The 18,830-nt window shown below is 33.1% G+C and overlaps 2 protein-coding genes across 5 annotated transcripts; one reads left to right on the forward strand and one right to left on the reverse strand.

Annotated features, from left to right (window-relative positions):
* Window positions 1-1,451: 1,451 nt before the first annotated feature.
* LOC130976308 (DNA ligase 6) lies at window positions 1,452-9,632 on the reverse strand. Of its 2 annotated transcripts, none has more exons than XM_057901138.1 (19): window positions 7,257-9,632; window positions 7,030-7,147; window positions 6,813-6,894; window positions 6,316-6,418; window positions 6,122-6,218; window positions 5,857-5,959; window positions 5,224-5,352; window positions 5,040-5,087; window positions 4,547-4,644; window positions 4,358-4,423; window positions 4,028-4,187; window positions 3,819-3,926; window positions 3,534-3,583; window positions 3,378-3,412; window positions 3,057-3,085; window positions 2,811-2,972; window positions 2,634-2,722; window positions 2,296-2,395; window positions 1,452-2,193 (listed from the first exon to the last, which is right to left on the reverse strand). In XM_057901138.1, exons 1-19 carry the CDS (start codon window positions 9,523-9,525, stop codon window positions 1,885-1,887), a joined length of 4,155 nt encoding a protein of 1,384 aa, XP_057757121.1. In that variant the 5' UTR covers window positions 9,526-9,632; the 3' UTR covers window positions 1,452-1,884. The 2 variants fall into 2 exon arrangements, with proteins under 2 accessions (XP_057757121.1, XP_057757120.1); XM_057901137.1 differs by having other exon boundaries at window positions 3,057-3,118.
* Window positions 9,633-14,759: 5,127 nt separating this feature from the next.
* Window positions 14,760-17,861, forward strand: LOC130976778 (protein DETOXIFICATION 9-like). Of its 3 annotated transcripts, XR_009084763.1 has the most exons (7): window positions 14,760-15,102; window positions 15,837-16,381; window positions 16,517-16,603; window positions 16,704-16,760; window positions 16,849-16,945; window positions 17,275-17,480; window positions 17,576-17,861. XR_009084763.1 is itself a non-coding variant. In XM_057901703.1 (6 exons), exons 1-6 carry the CDS (start codon window positions 15,843-15,845, stop codon window positions 17,642-17,644), a joined length of 1,197 nt encoding a protein of 398 aa, XP_057757686.1. In that variant the 5' UTR covers window positions 15,770-15,842; the 3' UTR covers window positions 17,645-17,861. The 3 variants fall into 3 exon arrangements, 2 of the variants coding, with proteins under 2 accessions (XP_057757686.1, XP_057757687.1); XM_057901703.1 differs by lacking the exon at window positions 14,760-15,102 and having other exon boundaries at window positions 15,770-16,381; window positions 16,849-17,087; XM_057901704.1 differs by lacking the exon at window positions 14,760-15,102 and having other exon boundaries at window positions 15,864-16,113; window positions 16,849-17,087.
* The last annotated feature ends 969 nt before the right edge of the window (window positions 17,862-18,830 follow it).

The following is an 18,830-nucleotide window of genomic DNA, read 5'->3' on the forward strand; positions in this document are numbered from 1 at the left end:
AATCAAACTGGATTTTTTGAAGTTGATACTGAGCCTTGACATCAACTCAAACCATCGCAGCAGCTGCTTGTAATTCTTCATAATCTCCTCTTCTGGTGGGCAAAACAGAATAGTATCATCAGCAAACTGGAGGTGTGATAGCTCCACTCGGTCTCGCCCAACTACCAAAGAAGAAATACGTCCATTTCTGACTATCTCACCAACCATTCGATGCAGAACGTCCACAACCAGCACAAACAAGAATGGAGATAGCAGGTCACCTTGCCTCAAGCCCTTTTGCATTTTAACAGGTTTTGATGGCGAGCCATTAATTAAGACCGACATAGAAACTGTGGTCACACACTCCATAGCCCACGCCCACCACCTGTGTCCAAACCCCATCTTTTGCAGCACAATATCAACAAAGTTTCACCTAATTCTGTTATATGCTTTTTTAAAATCTAACTTGATAATGACTGCCTCTTTTTTTTTTCTTTTAAGCCAATGCACTGTTTCACACGCTATGGCCCCATCATAAATTTTCCTAAATATTTTAAACAAGAGTATTTTACTAAATATTTTGTAATTATCTTTTTAATTTTTGATTTCTTAATTAATATATGAATAACAAAATAGCATATATTTTAAATTAGATAGAATACAAGGAACTTGGGGGCACATAAACCACATCAAACTTCAAATAAACAAATATATTTTGGGAATTTTAATTACAAGGCACGCTTTCTTTGACTAAAGTCTTAGCTAAGTGTCATAGTATATATACTATATAATATTAAATATTCAAAGAATTTTTTACTATAACAATTTAAAGATTTTAATTTTTTAAAATGTTTCTGTATATGTGAATAGAGCTCTCAACCAAACAGGGAGCAAGTTGCATAATCCATCACCATCCCTAAGTTTCCATGAATAAATACAATGCAGACATTACTCTTATACTCTTATCCAATGTTATAGTTTATTTATGTTATTATGAATTAATTACTTTAGGGAATGTAATTTTAGTTACATTGATTTAACTATCAGAAAAATATGACAAAAATGATGTCCTGCTGAGAGTGGTTTGGATTTGACAAATACAATTTTTGTTGTATATAAAATATAGGGGGAAAAAATGAAGACTATATATATATGGTTTTATTACTTACCCAAACATTGTCTAATTGACTTGTTTGTTGTATCCTTTCCGTTGTGGTTGCAATCTGCCTTTGTATACCGATCTGCGTATAATCCAAACACAAAAGTCCCATATTGTCTTCCATTTGTTTATTTGTTGATCCAAAAGAAAATTCTGCTTAAATAGACAAATTAACCTTAAATTATGGTGCATGGGTGAAACCGCGTTTTCCGTTTAATTTGGAGTCATGTCTAAACTCTAAAGCAACATGGAAATATAAAAACTTTGTTATTGTCTTTATACCTTATGCATTTGTCTTTGCATGAACCTACTTGGCGTCCTACCATGCACACGTTCAGGCTGCTAATGCATGACCATATAATATGATTTATATAAACTATGCAAATTGATTTTTGAGATTTTTTTTTGTTATTTTTGACATGCATGAGAAATACACACTACAAAGAAAGAAAATGCTGTTGACTTGGACTGTTGCCATTGCTGAATTAGAGTGTTGGAGACCTAGAGTATGCAGCTTTCCCGTTGGAAAATAAAGAGATGCAAGAGTTTGAAAAATGAAAATGGAAATTGATATTTGTTATGCCCCTATGAACTATAGTAGTATTATGTAAAATACCAAAAAGCAAGGAGATTACTGGTTAAGAATCTTTCTACAAACTAAACGTTGACACATTTTATAAAGCTGAACCTAGAAATCATCTATACATCAAGAACCATCATATATACACAGAAAACAAAACCAACATTCAATCTTCAGCTGTGACATCCATCTTCCTTGTCTGAGAATTAAACAAATCAACAATATCTGCTGCTGTAGTACACTCTTCTGGGTTCCTATCCAACACACGGCTAATAAATCTCGGAAACCGTATTGAGATGCCCCGAGTCGGATGAATTAAACCGATGGCTGCATGATGAACAGGGGACACCGTGAAGTCTGCACCTCGTATCTCCCAAACAAGTTGCGGACAAAACCACATGTCGGGCTCCTCTGCTGTTCGATAATACAGCGGCTTTTTGGATAAGACGTTGTCCTCAGAGAAGAATTCTTTCATCTGCAAGTCAATGAAAATTTTCCATCAACAAAGCATAGCTGAAAATGGTACTTTATAGTTCTATTGATATGCAGTTAATAATAAATATGATGCTATATATACCTCTTTGTAAAACGAATCTGAGAACCCAGACATCACACGGCACACGCTTTGATATTCCTCAGTTTCAGGATTATAACATGCCATGAGAAATGGACTATACCTGCAAAATTAGAAGGACCAAAATTCCAAATCAGACACAGTATAGCACATCACTTTCAATCATTACCATAGTTGCCATGAATTTGTTTCATTCATGCACGAACGCACCTGGGGATCCATCTAACTGCTCTTTTATGCTTGACCAGACAAATTTAATGTAAGATGAAGTACTTCTAATTTTCTTAACAGAATCTTAAATTATTAAATAGATAGCAGAAATATGGAAGTTGATGAATTACCATCCGGCCTTCCTTCCATTTCCATGCCAAGCTCCAATGGGCACCAAATCAAGAGAATCATTTAAACCTTCGACATAATCTCGTTTGACCTACAAAATGGAGCCTCAGATCATTATACAAATTCTAATCTCTGTTTTTCACTGTCTATCTCAAAAAATTTGTAGGAAAAATAATGACCTTTAACCATTTATCAGAACGCTTTGACGGAGAATAACCAGCATCTACATCCAATGTTTTCACCATAATTCCTTCACAGGAAGAACGAAGAGCATCTTCCAAGAAAGCGTTTATCTTGGTTAATGTGGTTTTACAAGTTTCGCAAGCCTTGTCTGCTTCAATCTACAATTGAAGGGTTCATATACATACATAAAGCACATTAAATGAATTTAACTAGAAACTGGTAATCTTAAACTGAGCACTCACTGTTATTTCCTTTGCATATTCAAAATACCCTGGTTTTTCATCACATAACAAATCCTTTAGATCTGTAAAATTCCAAAATAAGAAATTATTGCAGTAGGATAATGGCTAGGAGGAATTGGAAAACATTATGGCATTAAGATTTCCAAGGTTTAGCCAGGCTTAGGTCAGCACCCCACTACTTGTCGTATTTGGTTTGGTAATGCTAACATGATTTCGAGAGTCATGATGAGAATGAAGTTATGAGTATTAGTACATTTTGTCTCATCTGAAAATGCAGAGAATACATAATCTAACAAGATTGCAAAATAACCATATGCATACATTTCCGTCTTGTGCGAAGAGGAAAACCCAATAGCCTGCAGAAAGTATTCAGGTGTCACTACCGAATGTATTTATAAGGCAATATCAAATGCTCTGAGAAAATTTCTACCAACAATTATCATAAACTTGAACAAAAGTTAAGTTAGAATTAATTACTGCTCTCCATTTGCAAACATGATATCAAAGACAAATATGCAAATATCCACCTGTGTGAGAACAGAAGATATCAGTAATAAATCCAAAGAATTCAACTAGAAACCGAGTTGACAGAGCACTAGAATAATAGAGAGGTATGTAGGAAACCTTCATAAGACAGCTATCAGGGAATGTAGTAATACAGAATAGAATAGTTATGTTTGTTAAGTTAAATTTTGAAGTTTAGGCTGTTTTGCTTTAGGCATATATGCTTTTCAGTTTCTTTTAAGCAAGAAAATTACCAACCTTTATGCTCTCTGTAGTAACTAGAGTATCTTTGCTTCCTTTACCACGTGAAGATAGCTCCTGGAAAGACATAATCCTAATTCCATTTTTTCTATCAATACCAACAACCTGAAAGGAACGACCAAACAGAAACATAAAATTAGGAGAGATTAGCTTATTTAACAAGTAGAAAAAAGTAGTAACTTATTGTAGAAAATATCCTTTTTTACTTCAGCATCAATTATGAAAGTCGATGCAACAGGCTTGCAGAATTCCTTAATTATGTCAATAAGATCAGGAAATCTTGATGTTGATTCATCTCCATTTCTTGAAAAAACACGAATTGATCCATCAATTAATCTGTGAATTTGAGCTCGCTGACCATCATACCTGGAATTCCATTCAATTCAATTGAACAAGCGATGTAAAACTGTGAATTATCCATGTGTTCAAAGGATTACTCTCTTACATATGTCCATTGTTGTGTAAAATGACATGTCAAGGGAGACATGAACAGAATAAATGTTACAGGAAATAAGTAATCAGAGAATAGGGCATACTTATATTCACAAGTAAATGCCTTATTTTGAAATAGGTTCAATGCTTTGGGAATGCCATTGGTGATCCTATGAAGAAAGAGAAAGGAAACCCGGAAGGGTGTAAGTGGGTACTATTGATGTTACTAATATTCAAGAGCCTTAAAATATAATCATACTCAAAGAAGGGTGGATGTGTGGAATAATACATACGTTGCAAGCATAGGCTTAATAGGAATTCCAGGAACCATTGACAAACTTGAAACCGAAAAATCAATTCCTTTGTTCATGAGAGATGGAACTATGAGATCCTACAATGACGATATGAATGTGTAACATTGGAAGCAGCAGAAATTCAGGGAAATTTCACTGAAGTTATTGGATATTCAAACATGACAAAAAAAATCTGCATACCACATAATGCATTAATTATCACTTTGTAATATAATAATATTAGCAAGATAAAGTAAGTTTGGGATATGCTGCTCCAAGTATATTCACACATTTGCATGAAAATTAAGTTTTCTACTACAGCTCAAATAGTCATATTTATCATCTAAGAACATGAATGGACCCATTCCCAATGTATCAGTCCACAAGAGGTTAAGTTGACAACAACCTAATGATCATGATAGTAATATACTTTAAATCATAAAATCTGTATATATTGCATGATTGGCCATCCAATATTAAATTAAATGCCTACCAAATTCGGAATTATGTTATATGCTTCAACAATTTCCACAGAAAGGACCTGTAGCAATTAAGGGAAAATTTCAAATAGAAACCCCAAAAAGAAAAATTAGTGGTGTTCGGAGTCCCAATAAATCAACTTTCAATACAGGTTGAAAACTAGGTCATAGGTGAAAGCAAAAGGTTGCAGAATGGACCTGAAGCTTCTCCTTCAAATTCTCTGAAGTTCCTTCTTGTTGTACTGTAGGGAAAGAATTCATAACAACAGCTTGAGCCAAGGCAGGTAAAACAGTTCTAAGCATTGCCCCAATCCTTAAGTTCCTGACCTACACAAGAGGCTAAATTAAAGATGGTTGAACAGGGACTGCATGGAAGCCCTCAGGAAACTTAAAGATTAATTCCTACCTCCTAAATTTCTATGCATCAAAACACTGTAGGGAAAGAATTCATAACAACAGCTTGAGCCCCGGGAGGTAAAACAGTTCAAAGCAAGCACACACACACATTGTAGGGAAAGAATTCATAACAGCTTGAGCCACGGGAGGTAAAACAGTTCTAAGCGCGCACACACACATTGTAGGGAAAGAATTCATAACAACAGCTTGAGCTTATGGAGGTAAAACAGTTCTAAGCATTGCCCCAATCCTTAAGTTCCTGACCTACACACGAAGCTAAATTAAAGATGATTGAACAGGGACTGCATGCAAGACCTGAGAAAACAAGGTTAATTCTTACCTCCTAAATTTCTATGCATCAAAAACACATATAAACACACACACAAAAGTGGGAGGAGAAAAGGAAAGAAGAAAAAGATATAATCTGAGGTTTACCAAGGTCCGAACAAGAAATTTAATCTCCTTCTCACGACAGGAACGCATGAGACTAATGATAATGCCTTTCTTCCGAGATGTGCTTCCATGGCCTGTTTGTAAACTGATGAGCACCATATAAGAACATTATCATCATCAACAATAACAACAACAACAAAGCCTTATTCCACTAGGTGGGGTCGGCTAGCACTATATAAGAACATGTGGAACAAAAATATAAAAAGGTTAGGTAGTACTGCATCAATAAGAACATACTTGATAATACCTTATCTTTTGCAGTGCAGAGAAAACATCCTTAATCAGAAGTGGTGTTGGTGGTGCAAGCAATCTCTGTGTTTGACGACACTCTTGAGCAACATCACCTTTAACAATCCCAGGATATTCATCATTATTCAAAATCCTCACAGACTGAATAGATGAAGTAAAACAGCCAAAAACTATTGAGAACAATCATCCAACCAAGATCGCCAAATTTGTTATACATCTCCCTTATTTTGGATCGATTTGTTCCGCATGCCTCTTCAAGTGCTGCAGTAACTATACTTCCACCAATGTTTAGTTCCTGTATTGATGGTATGACAAACAGAACTTTCTTAGTGCATCAAATCCCTCCATACCATATAGTAGACTCCTATTCTCATTATCAAACCCATTGTCATTGTAGAAGCCCAAAAAGTAAATAAATGATCCAGAACCAGAAATAATAGTCTACTTTTCCAGAGCTACTTCTAAAGGTAAAGCAGCCTTCAACTTGATAATAAACGATTCAGTAATAGGAAAAGGTTATGTCATTATTGTTGTAAGTGTAAAGTGGACTTCAAACTGACAACTGGATTTTATCTTTTTGAGTTTTCCAAATTATTCAAGAGTCAAGATGAAGTTTCAATTTCATTAATAATGAAGAATTGAAGATGTTAAACGAATTGCCAAATCATCAAGACAGGAAATAAGCCTACCATTTTTTCATGGTCTGCCGCAATTTTGTTTGTACATAGGTACACAGCAGGCAGCACATCTGCTGGAGACAAGGCCAGCAAACTGTCGTGATAGAAACATTGCAAGTAGAAAACATTCCTCAATTAGCACATAACAGGTAAAATTGTTTCATTATTCCATAAAAAGCAAAAAGGATCGAAAAGATGCATAGCAACAATGAGTGTGATCAGTATCAACCTTCGGAACGTATTGCATATCATTGAAGAAGCCTTAATCTTTCCTTTCTCATCCTCCAGGAGGCTGAAGGTTCGTGCAAGATGTAAATATGGTGCAGGCTGCCCATCTTTCCAACACGCTGTTCATTAATTCAAGTTTTGTACATACTTTACAAAACAGACCTTGAGTATAAAGAATAAATATAATCAATTTACAAAGATATTAAGAGATAAGAAATCAACACAAACCATGCTCTTTAGGATTGTATTTCTCAAGTGGTAGAGTTACATGATTTCTCTTCATAGTGGTGTCAGGAATACCTTTCAATTCATGTAACACACAATTCTTCTCTAAAGAGCTATCAATTTTACACTCTGCTTGAACTGAAATTTCCTTTTCACCAAGATTTCCAGAATTACAGTAATATATATCCAATGCCTTATTTACATCTCCTTTTGCCTTCTCAATTATAGTTATGGCATGATCTTTTAATGACTCTTTCCCATTTATTATTTGCATAAACTGATCAATCTCATCCTTGTACTGATTTCCAACATCATCTGGCAACATATTTTTGGCTTTAGGGCTTACGCTAATCATCAATTCAGAACGATCAGACTGAGCAACACTAGGCTTCACAGGCAATACTTTGCTGAAGAATTTTGTTATGGTGGACTGCTTTGGATCACTTGATTGTGACTGTGACTTTGCTTTGACTTTTACTTTCTTGTTTGGCTTACTTCCACTACTTTTATTCCTTTTGGCAGAGGAAGCTTGACTTAGAACTGTATGCTTCAAGATAGTTAGTTTAGTAGAGTCCTGGCTTGGAAAAACATCGATATTTTTGGTAGTGCTGCTTGGATTCAGGCAAGCTTTTGAAGGAGAATCTATGTCATTTAGCGAGCTGCACTTGGACACCAAAGAAGAAGTTTGACAAGAAAACGCTTGCTTGTGAAATTCAGTTTCACGTTCATAAAAATTAGAAGCAGCTTCAACAACATTGCTCCCTGAGATGCTGATCAGCTCTAACATTTGGCTTCGAGTGACCCATGTCGGCAAACAATTACCAAGTTCTTCAATCATTTTCTTTTTTTCTTCATCAGTTAGTAAGGTAACACCTTTTGTACACGGTTCCCCGGTAGAAGAGGGCACACTAGCAGCAACATCCGGAATTGTACTTTCCTCACCATCCAACTCAGATGGCTTGATTCCTTCCTCCATGTTTTTTCCTGGCTTCTGACCATCATTAACATCCTTCTCAACCAAGAAATCTGTGTCGCCTGTGGCACGGTGAAATCCCTTTAGAAATTCTTGCTTGTTGGCCGTCTCATCAACCAATAAAGCAAAATACTTCCTCATTTTGTCAGCATGCTTACTGTCGCTTTTCTCAACATCCAAACCCACTGTCGGAACAACACGCCTTGGCTTCAAAAACTTCACATACTCCCTGAGCTCCTCGTAGTTGGAATGCTCGCTATACAGCACGAGATGAATCTCAAACGAATCCTTGGACCTCACTGGGAACCTATTGCGCTTTACTTCATAAGTCCATCCGGTTGGCACAAATCCCACAACCTTGGAGTACCCTCTCTCAATCATAATCTCCTTCATCCTTACGAAATTCGGCTTAAAATACGGCCATGTCTCCCCCAATACATTCCAGCCAACAACATGAATATTACTCTCTGAACTGTCCTCGGTAAACACACCACTCTCTCCATACCCAAGCACCCTCAAGACCTCCATTTTCCTAGCATCCACATGCACCTTCCTCTTCACTCTCCGTGCAAGTTCAACCAAAATCTTTTCCTTCCCAATAACATAAGTAGCAACAAGAAACAAAACACCACTACCATCACCACAATCACTAATAACCCTCTTGACTACACTAACCACATAATCAACACTCTCCTCTTGCGAAGGAAACACAAACTTTGGGTTGCAATAAGTAGTATCCAAGAACACAGCATCACAGCCAACAAAATCAACAATTGCAGGCTCCAGAATCATTGAACTACAAAACCTGAAATCGCCAGTGTGAACATACCTCTCGAATTTCTTCCCTTCTTCTTTTGTTGGGACCTTGAATAGGAACTGGACCGCGCCAGGGCAGTGGTTCGCGTCGACCAACGTGACCTCCGCGCCGTCGATTTCAACGGGCTGGCAAAGGGGAAGGGGTACAAGGAAGCGTTCGTGAACTCCGAGGATTCGTTGGAGGAGGGAGGCGGTGGTGGCGGAGCAGAAGACAATGCCGCGGGACCAAGAACTGGAGAGACCGGTGTAGTGATCGGAGTGGAAGTGAGAGAGGAAGTAGGAGACGGAGAATGCTGTGTCGGCGTGGCGGAAGGCGTCGACGAGGAAGCGAGTGTTTGGGATGAGCTTGGAGCGTGGTACGGTGGAAGGAACGGTGGTGAGGGAGAGTGAATGTGGTGGTTGTTCGGAATGAGTGGTTGCTGTTGTGGCGGCAAGGAATAAACTGGTGGAGTTTAGGGTTTGGGGTTTGAGTTGTGGATCCATCGTCCATGCGAAGGTGAACTAATGCTAAGAGAGAAGAAATGAGTATGTAACGTCGATTCTGTTATATTGTTTTGAGCTTCGAATTCGAACAATGGTGGAAGAAGAAGAAGAAGAAGAAGAAGGAGAAAAAGAAGAAATCAAGAAAAGGAACTGAGTTTCTTGTTCCTACGTGGATTTTTTTTTCTGGGGTATTTTTTTCTTACATGTTGGGCCGGTTAAGATCATCTATTTTATTTTGAGTCCAAACGTTGGCCCAAACTTGTCCAAATAAATTTCCTTTCCATCACCCACTGATCTGTTAAGTTTTAACAAAAACCTTATGTAGCTTCTTGTCCAAAAAATAAGTTATGTAGCTTCAATTCACAGTATTATTCTCTGAACACAAAAAAAAAAAAAAAGATTATTATTCTACTATAGGGATATAGTTCTGGAAATTTGTTAGTGTTTATAGGAATATTTACAAATTATTAATCTGAACTTAAAATTTTCACTGATATATACAAGTTCATTGTTCACCAATTGGATCAACAATATTATTTTCATTTAAAATATAGAAAAGCATGACATAATTTTTTTATGAATGAAATAGGCACACTACGTATGCTTGCCTTATTAATATTATTATTGCACAATGGACCCAAATTTTAGTAGCCTTTTAAAGGTTAGCTTGGCCTTATAGACAGCTTTTTACTCCACTTTGCAGACAAAATAATGGTGATTAATTGATTATGCTAGAAATTATGAAGAAAATGGAAACATGTGGTTAAGTAGTTATCAACCGGGGACGGTTAGTTATAATAAAGTTATTGAGTTGGTTACGTACTTTGGAGTTTCACCTATATGACTATAGTTACCAACTGGAGACGGTTCTATTTGCCTAGCAATAATGTCTCTATTCTATTCCATGTGTAAGATAAGTTTATTGTTCACATTCGTTTGAGCCTGCTTTATAGAAAATTATTTCTGCATCATTCACTTATTAGCTTTTATTTATAGGATAATCACTAATAATTAATAAAACTACAACCATCCTACGTGCCTAATTCATTCATTATTGGTACGGTCCTCCCACAGTCCCACTAATGTTCCGTCAGGTTGCCTTACCTAACTCATTTTATTATTAGATTTAATTATTATATTAATCCTTATAATTTTGTAAAATTTTTAATTAGATTTTTATATTTTTTTCGTTTAATTAAATTTTTATATTAAATTTTTTTAATTAGGTCTTTTTTGACAGTAATTGACTTTATTATATAGGGACTTAATTAAAAAATTAATGCTAAGACTCAAATAAAAAAAAAGTAGCCAATGAGTAATAGTTCAAATGGCATAGTCTCCCCATACTCAATTAAGAGGTTGCGGGTTCGAGTCTCCTATCTTTGGTAAAAAAAATTAAAAATAAAAAAAAGTAAAGGAATTCGATTAAAAAAAGTTGGTACAAGGACCCAATTAAAAAGAAAAAAAAGAAAGATTTAATTAAAAATTTTACGAAACTGTAAGAACCAACAGAATAATTAAACCTTATTATTATTATAAAATATTTCTTGCTATAAATTATTTTGTTAATTTGTAAATATTTTGATGAATGAGATAATTGATTCAAAATATAAAGTTTTTTTTGGGTAAAGATACAAATTTAAATCCATAACACTTGATGAGAAGATAATGAGTTTCTTCTCTCAACTAACATTAGATTTTTTATGGTAAACAATCGAAAATCTTATAAATCACTATGAGAATAGAGTCAAGTATATATAAAGTGGTACTTATTTCTTATTTAATTTTCAACCAATTAATTTTTTTATGAGAATGAAATATAAAATAATATTTATATAAAAAATGTTATAGAATCATTTTTTTTATTAATATTAATTAATATTTTAGACTAATATTTTATTTTTATATTATTAAAATTTAGGTTAAAATTTAAATTTTAGTATACAAATATTTTTAATAGACTAAAAATCAACAAATTTATTGTATATATTTTATTGGTGTCTAAATTTTATTGAATATATAAATTGGTCTATTTGTATAATATAAAATCATAATCAAGTGCATAAATAATGTAACACGACGAACACGTTTAGTTATCATCACATGCATTATTGAAACCTGCTACACATATTTTATGGAGAACTAATATTATTGGAGCGAGGGTTTCACCAATTTGCAGTCGCCATGCATGATTGGAAAATGAATCAAACTTTGAGTTTGGATGCATATATATACAGCAGAAATATCAAATATTATATGAGTAAATCACTAAAAGGGGAGGTGGGGGTGGGGGGAAAGCGATTTCTTAAGAAATTTTATGATAAAAATAAAATACTATCTTATTTATTTTGTCATCAAATTAATTAGTGAAGATGAGAAATTTTCTACTACCATTGCTTTGAAGTTTGTCGTCCATTGAACTTGCTCAACATGTTAATTTGACTTTTGACTTTTTGACTGTCTACATCACAAATTCCTGTGATGAGTCAAAACAACATTAGCTAATGTTTGTTTTAAAGTATTAAGATAGAGATCCAAGATTAAAATTTAGGATTAATTTTTACATACAAGTGTTTTGTATTTTTAAGTTTTACAAGTCTGAATGAAATTCACTCATTAAACGCATTGTTTATTACGTTATTTTTTAACAGAATTTTAAATCAATTTAAATCAATTAATGCACAAATATATAACTTTCATTTTTTAAAAGATTTCGTTTCTTTTTTAGAGTTTCTTGCCAAATTTGTTGGATCTCCTTCATGTTTTCTTTGTGCATCATTTTTTTCGATTTTCATGGTTTTTGAAATCGTTTTGAAGATAATGAAACTTCAGAAATACACCCAAACGATTACAGAAATACACACAAACGATTATAGAAATACACCCAAACGGTTATAAAAATACACCCAAAGGATTACAGAAATACACCCAAAACAAGGGGAGACAATATATTTCTTCTTGAAATCTTTTAATGTTTTGCTGGTTAAGGATGAGTCACATGGTATAGACAATCTAGAAGAAAAACCAATGTTTCTTCCTTTTTTCTGGTGATTTTTGATAGAAATTTGTATCTTTTTCTTCTTGATTTCTTCTACTCTTCGCGAGAAGTTGGAACGTTTCTGCAGAATGGTAGTAGTTTGTTTTGAATATCCCTTGAATCTTGATGATTTGCGTTTTGATTGAGGAAGAAGAGGAAGAGTGAACGTGTTGTGAAAGGGGCGCGTGTTTTTTTCTTAATAGTTTGCATTTTGACTGAGAAAGAAGACAAAGAGTGAATGTATTGTTGAAGGAGCGCGTGTTTTTTTCTTGAACTTGGAGCAACTTGTATAACTTGTAAGACAAAAAGATTTGTATACGTAACAGACCTCTAAAATTTAATATTATATTTATTGATTAAGTAATATTAAAATTATAATTTTTGTTTTTAAAAGTTTAGTATTTTAATATTTTTAAAAAATAAGAATACAAAAAATTGAAATTATTAGAAATGGAGATAAAAACTGAAATTTTAATAATATTTTATATTTAAAATATTTTTATTTTAATTAATTAATTTTATTTTTATTTTTTATACAAACTAAATTATTATTTTTTTATTTTTTATTTTATATTAAATATAATACTAAAATTTATTTTAAATTTTTATTTTTTATTTTTATTTTTTTTGTCCCTCTTTCAAATCCTACCTTTCTGCTTGGAAACGCTAATTAAGTTGGAATGTTTGTAATTAATTTCGTGTGTGGGTCAAGTTCACTGATCTACTTAGCTTTCATTATATATATTAAAAACATAGAATAATCAGGGAGACGAAATAGAAAAAGTAGACAAAGATCTAAAATTGATAACGTATTATATTGTCATGTCACTTTTTTTTTTTTAATGATAACTTTTTGTTCATGTTCGCGGTGGACCGTTCAAGCATATATGATTGAGACATATATACCATACCATGAAAAAGTAAATAACAATAATTTACTATGTTTTGTAAATATTTTAAATATAAAAATTGAAGTAAAGTTAAATTTTAATTTTGACTTATGTTCTCTGTTATATTTACTTATTGTATAAACAAAACATATTTAGTGGCCTCACTATATTTCCATGGTAACATGATTAGAAGTCATTAAGATCCAACCTAATTTAAAATTTTAGATCTATTTTGTTGTGTTTAAATTTGTTATTTTTATTCAGTGTTATTTTTAAAATAGATTCAAGTTATGTTTTAAACCATGGTTCTGAAAACCGGAAAAACCGGGAACCGGTCAGTTAACTGGTCCGAGTAAGCTCAAAAACCGGCCAGTAAAAAACCGGCCAGCAAAAAACCGGTAAAAAACCGGTCGAATCGACCGGTTAATCGGTAAACCGGTCGAATCGGCCGGTTTTTTAACGGTTTTTTAACGGTTTTTTATTAAATTAATATATTTAAAATTATTTTTAGATTTTTTAATAATTTTATTTAATATTTAATTAAACCGGTTGAATCTCGGTTGAACTCCGGTCGAACCATTGAACCATTGAACTAGTAATCTCACCGGTTCATTGACCGGTCCGGTTCTCGCAACCTTGTTTTAAACTATTCGGACTGTCTCAATATTATTTTTTATAATAAAAATATATTTTTTGACTAAAAATAATAATAATATATTTTTTTATATTTTAATTAATATTTTTATATATTATATAGAATTGGTTTAAATTTAAGATAATCTATAAATAATCTATTTTTATATAAATATAATATAATATTTATTAATTTTAATTTTCAAAAAAATTATTAATTTATTATATAAAATTTATAAGTTTATATATACTAATTTTATATCGTATTAATTCAGTTTAATCAATTTATTTCAAGTCATTTCAGGTTAGATTAAAATAAAACGGATGGTTAATCAAATTTGAGAGTAATTAAATTGGGTATGGTGCCGGCTCATGAACACCTTAGGATAATTATAAGGATTATATTAAGTAATTAATGATTTTTTTAAAATAATATAAATAATTATTAATAAAATAAAAATACACTATATTTTTAAATTATTCACTTAAATTTTAATATTAAAATAATTATCTGCACATTTAGAATATCCGATATATCTATTGTTCACGTTATTCATTACCTATATTTTTCCAAATTATATTATGAAAACCACTTCTTTGTCCTTATCATCTTTATAACGCTTGTTATTGATACTCGCTTCTTCTCTTATTGCACTTGTTTGATTAACATTTAACAACCTTAACTTAGTTTTTCATATAGAAACCTCTAGAGAGAAGATGAACAAAGAGGAAGCAGCAATACCACTGCTTCTAACAAGGAGAGAAGAAGAAGAAAAAGAGGTGAACAAGAATAGTAATAATAATAATAATAATAATGGGGTGGTGGAGAGTGCATTATTTTGGCAAGAGTTAAAGAGGGTAGGATCCATGGCTGCTCCAATGGTGGCTGTGACTGTGTCTCAGTACCTTCTACAAGTTGTGTCTATGATGATGGTTGGCCATCTTGGTGTACTTGTAACCTTCTCTGGTGTTGCCATTGCTACTTCTTTTGCTGAAGTTACTGGCTTCAGTATCCTTGTAAGTTCTCAAACTCTTCTTTTCATATTAGGGATTCTAAGGGCATGTATTTTGATCCACTTTTCATATTAGGGATTCTAAGAGCATGTATTTTGATCCTTAACTACTAGTTTATTTGATCCACTTTGTTTTGTAACATAGATCTAAGAAAGGTAAAACATCCTCTTATGTTTGGATTTCCCTTTGTGCATGGATTCTTAAAAGGACTTTGTTACTAAGTATGTGAAGGTGATCATGTAATTACTACAGATGATGTTGGAGATTATCTTTATTATGCTAGTTAAAAGTGTCTTGAGTCATATATGAATGTTTTCTTAACTTGTCCTTTCTTTTTAGCTTCAGATTCACATGCAGTTATCTTCATGTACAGTTGTCTTCATGTGAAGTTGATAGTTGATAGTTGATAATTGAGAACTGTAAGATGATAATTTAGTTGAATTTGTTAAAGGTGGAAACTCAGGTGGAGTCGACTTCACGTGAAGTTGATAGTTGAGAGCTGTTAGATGATTTGAGTGATTTGACTAAATTTTCATCTAGCGGCTCTCAGCTATCAACTTCATGTGAAGTCGACTGCACCCGAGTTTTTACCTTTGTTAAATCATCTAATGGTTCTTAAGTATAAACTTCATGTGAAGACTTAGAATTATCTTGCAATCCACTTGCATATAGAGAGTTCTAGATTTATCTCTTCCATGTGCTCTTGATCATTGATTTGAGTTTGAAATGCATTGTAGATAGGGATGGCTGGTGCATTAGAAACCTTATGTGGCCAAACCTATGGTGCTGAAGAATTCAGAAGTCTTGGAAACTACACTTGTTGTGCAATTGGTACTCTAACTCTGGTTTGTCTCCCCATATCTTTGATATGGATATTCATGGACAAGATACTATTGCTTTTTGGCCAAGACCCCGCGATTTCCCTCGCGGCTCGCGAGTACTGTATATGCCTAATCCCAGCGCTGTATGGCTACGCCATCCTTCAAGCCATGACTCGATACTTCCAGACTCAGAGTATGATCTATCCCATGGTTTTCAGCTCTGTCGCGGCTCTGTGTTTTCATGTACCTATTTGTTGGGGTCTGGTGTTTAAATTTGGACTAGGACACATTGGAGCAGCATTTGCTATTGCAATTTCATATTGGTTGAATGCCATTGGCCTTGTTGTTTACATGAAGTGTTCATCATCATGTGAGAAATCCAAGATTGTGTTTTCTAGTAATGCTTTAAAATGCATTTCTGAGTTCTTGCAATATGCTATCCCTTCTGGACTCATGTTTTGGTAAATATAATTATAACATCATGTATAAACTTAGCATCTTTCATAACACACTTGATTTGTTTTGTTACATTTTGGTATTTGATTTTTATTCTTATTCTCCTAACCTATATGATTCTCATTTCAATGTGCATACAGTTTTGAATGGTGGTCATTTGAGCTTCTTACATTATTTGCTGGTCTCCTACCTAATCCTCAACTAGAAACCTCAATTCTTTCGGTCTGGTAAGAATCATTAGATGGTTTGATATATTTAACTAAACTGGAGAAATACTTAAGTAGAGGTTTTTCTAAACTTGTTTAATTTTAAACTTTTAATTTGCAGCCTTAACACTACTACATTGCACTTCTTCATTCCTTATGCTATTGGAGCTTCTGCAAGGTTTGGTGACAAAACTAAAACTGTTTGTTTATTAAAATTTCATAACCAAAACTGTTGCAAATGATATGATCCTATGATGAATTTGCAGCACTCGCGTGTCGAATGAATTAGGAGCAGGGAATCCGAAGGCGGCTAAAGGAATCATTCGTGTGATTGTTACAGTTGCAGTTACAGAGGCAGTTATTGTAAGCAGCTTCTTCATATGTTTCAGGAATGTGTTAGGAAATGCTTACAGCAATGACATGCAAGTTATTGAAAATGTTGCAAAAATGGCTCCTCTTCTTTGTGTTTCTGTTATTGCTGATAGTCTAATAGGAGTTCTTTCTGGTAAGTTCCACTTTCCTCAAATTGTTAATAGTGTCTTTCAAAAATGTTACGTGTACACAAAAAATCAGTCACCATATATTCTATACAGATGACTGATTTGGCGACTAATTTTTTTGTTACATATATCATAGTTGATTGTCCTATTTATTCAATTGGAGATAACATCTTATTGGCAATTAATTTGAAGGGGTTGCAAGAGGTGGAGGATTTCAACAAATAGGAGCTTATGTGAACCTTGGAGGCTATTATCTTGTTGGAGCTCCATTTGCATTGTTCTTGGGATTTGGCCTAAAACTCAATGCTAAGGGACTCTGGATGGGAACTTTATCTGGCTCTTGTCTAGTAGTAATTATACTTGCTATTGTAACAGCATTAACAGATTGGGAAAAAGAGGTTTGTTTTTTTTTATTTATTTCTTAATTATTGTCCAACTTTACCTTACATTTTCTGTTTTTTGATTGTGTTATATATGGCTGTTATTATTGCAGGCAACAAAAGCAAGAGAGAGAATAGCAGAGAACTCAATTAAAGGTGGTGATGTATCTGTATCAGTATGAGATCAGAAAAGAAATACTGAAATTTTGATGTCAATTTTTTTGGTTTTTGCTATTTATTTTTATTTTTTGGTAATTTTTTTATGTGACTGGAGATTGGAGAAGTGTACTCTAATTATGTTAACAGAAAAATGGGAAGCTTTATCTGTATATATGAATTTTGGACTGGAATTGAGCCTGTGCCAGATTAATGTAAGCATGTAACAGATCCCAGAATTGAATTGTAATGTGACTGATAAGGCTTTTACAATCATACACTTGACTTTTATGTACTTGTTCTGCATTGTTGTTGTCACAATAATGTTACACACCATTCTTTATATAGTATTATTGTGTATACTGTTTAAGAATATACCTAACATAATTGATAAAATATACACACTTAATATTATACAAAGAATAATGTTAAGAAAATATTTTTTAGAAAAAGAAATCCTTGCTAGCTACTCTTGTTTAATAGATACTTGACTTGACCAAAAACATTCTTGGTTGAACAACTAATAAGGATATATAATGCTAATGGTCAAATTTAAGTCATCATAATAAATTTATTTAAATAAGAAATTGTAAAATATTTCAACAAGTAGGCGAATCTTGTCATTCAGAGATCATAATGATCCTTACCTTCACTGACACAGAAATTTATTGGTAGCGTGGAATGCATGGTGCCATGGTGGTAGCTAGTTGATTCATAAATATTAAGAACTTTAGGGGTGGACGAGGATAGTATCGGATATGGCCAAAATTTCGATCTGATCTACACTAAAATCATCGCATCGAATTGAATTCAATATCCGCAACTTTTAAGTTTGGATCTAATATCCGCAACTTTTAACTTTATCCGATCAGATATCGGATATATTCGCAGAAACATAGAAAATCTTTTTAAAAGTTTATTTTTATTAAAAAAATACCAATAAAATTCATTTTTTACTATTCTTTTAAATATGTTTATTTTTAAAATAATATTAAATATACTTTTCTTAAATAATAAAGTAAAATAATACAACATATATGATCATTATTAGTTGAAATAAAAGATAAAAAGAATATTTACTTATTTATTTCTTTATTTTTGCGGATACGCGGATATGCATATCAGATATGTGGATATCTACACAAAATCCACAATCCGATCCGATTAGTGTGCGGATTCGATCCGATCTGATAGTCTTATAAATCGAATCTA

Source organism: Arachis stenosperma, chromosome 4, assembly GCF_014773155.1.
Source record: "Arachis stenosperma cultivar V10309 chromosome 4, arast.V10309.gnm1.PFL2, whole genome shotgun sequence".
NCBI classification, from domain to species: domain Eukaryota; kingdom Viridiplantae; phylum Streptophyta; class Magnoliopsida; order Fabales; family Fabaceae; genus Arachis; species Arachis stenosperma.

Excerpts from the sequence above, each read along its gene's own strand:
- LOC130976778 (XM_057901703.1), top strand. The coding sequence starts at position 15,843 with ATGGCTGGTGCATTAGAAACCTTATGTGGCCAAACCTATGGTGCTGAA. Across the intron at positions 16,382-16,516 it reads CCTTCTGGACTCATGTTTTG|TTTTGAATGGTGGTCATTTG; the intron begins GTAAATATAATT and ends ATGTGCATACAG. Across the intron at positions 16,761-16,848 it reads GCTATTGGAGCTTCTGCAAG|CACTCGCGTGTCGAATGAAT; the intron begins GTTTGGTGACAA and ends ATGAATTTGCAG.
- LOC130976308 (XM_057901137.1), bottom strand. The coding sequence starts at position 9,525 with ATGGATCCACAACTCAAACCCCAAACCCTAAACTCCACCAGTTTATTC. Across the intron at positions 6,219-6,315 it reads TAACAAATTTGGCGATCTTG|GTGATGTTGCTCAAGAGTGT; the intron begins GTTGGATGATTG and ends GGATTGTTAAAG. Across the intron at positions 5,353-5,856 it reads AATTTCTTGTTCGGACCTTG|GTCAGGAACTTAAGGATTGG; the intron begins GTAAACCTCAGA and ends CCTCTTGTGTAG.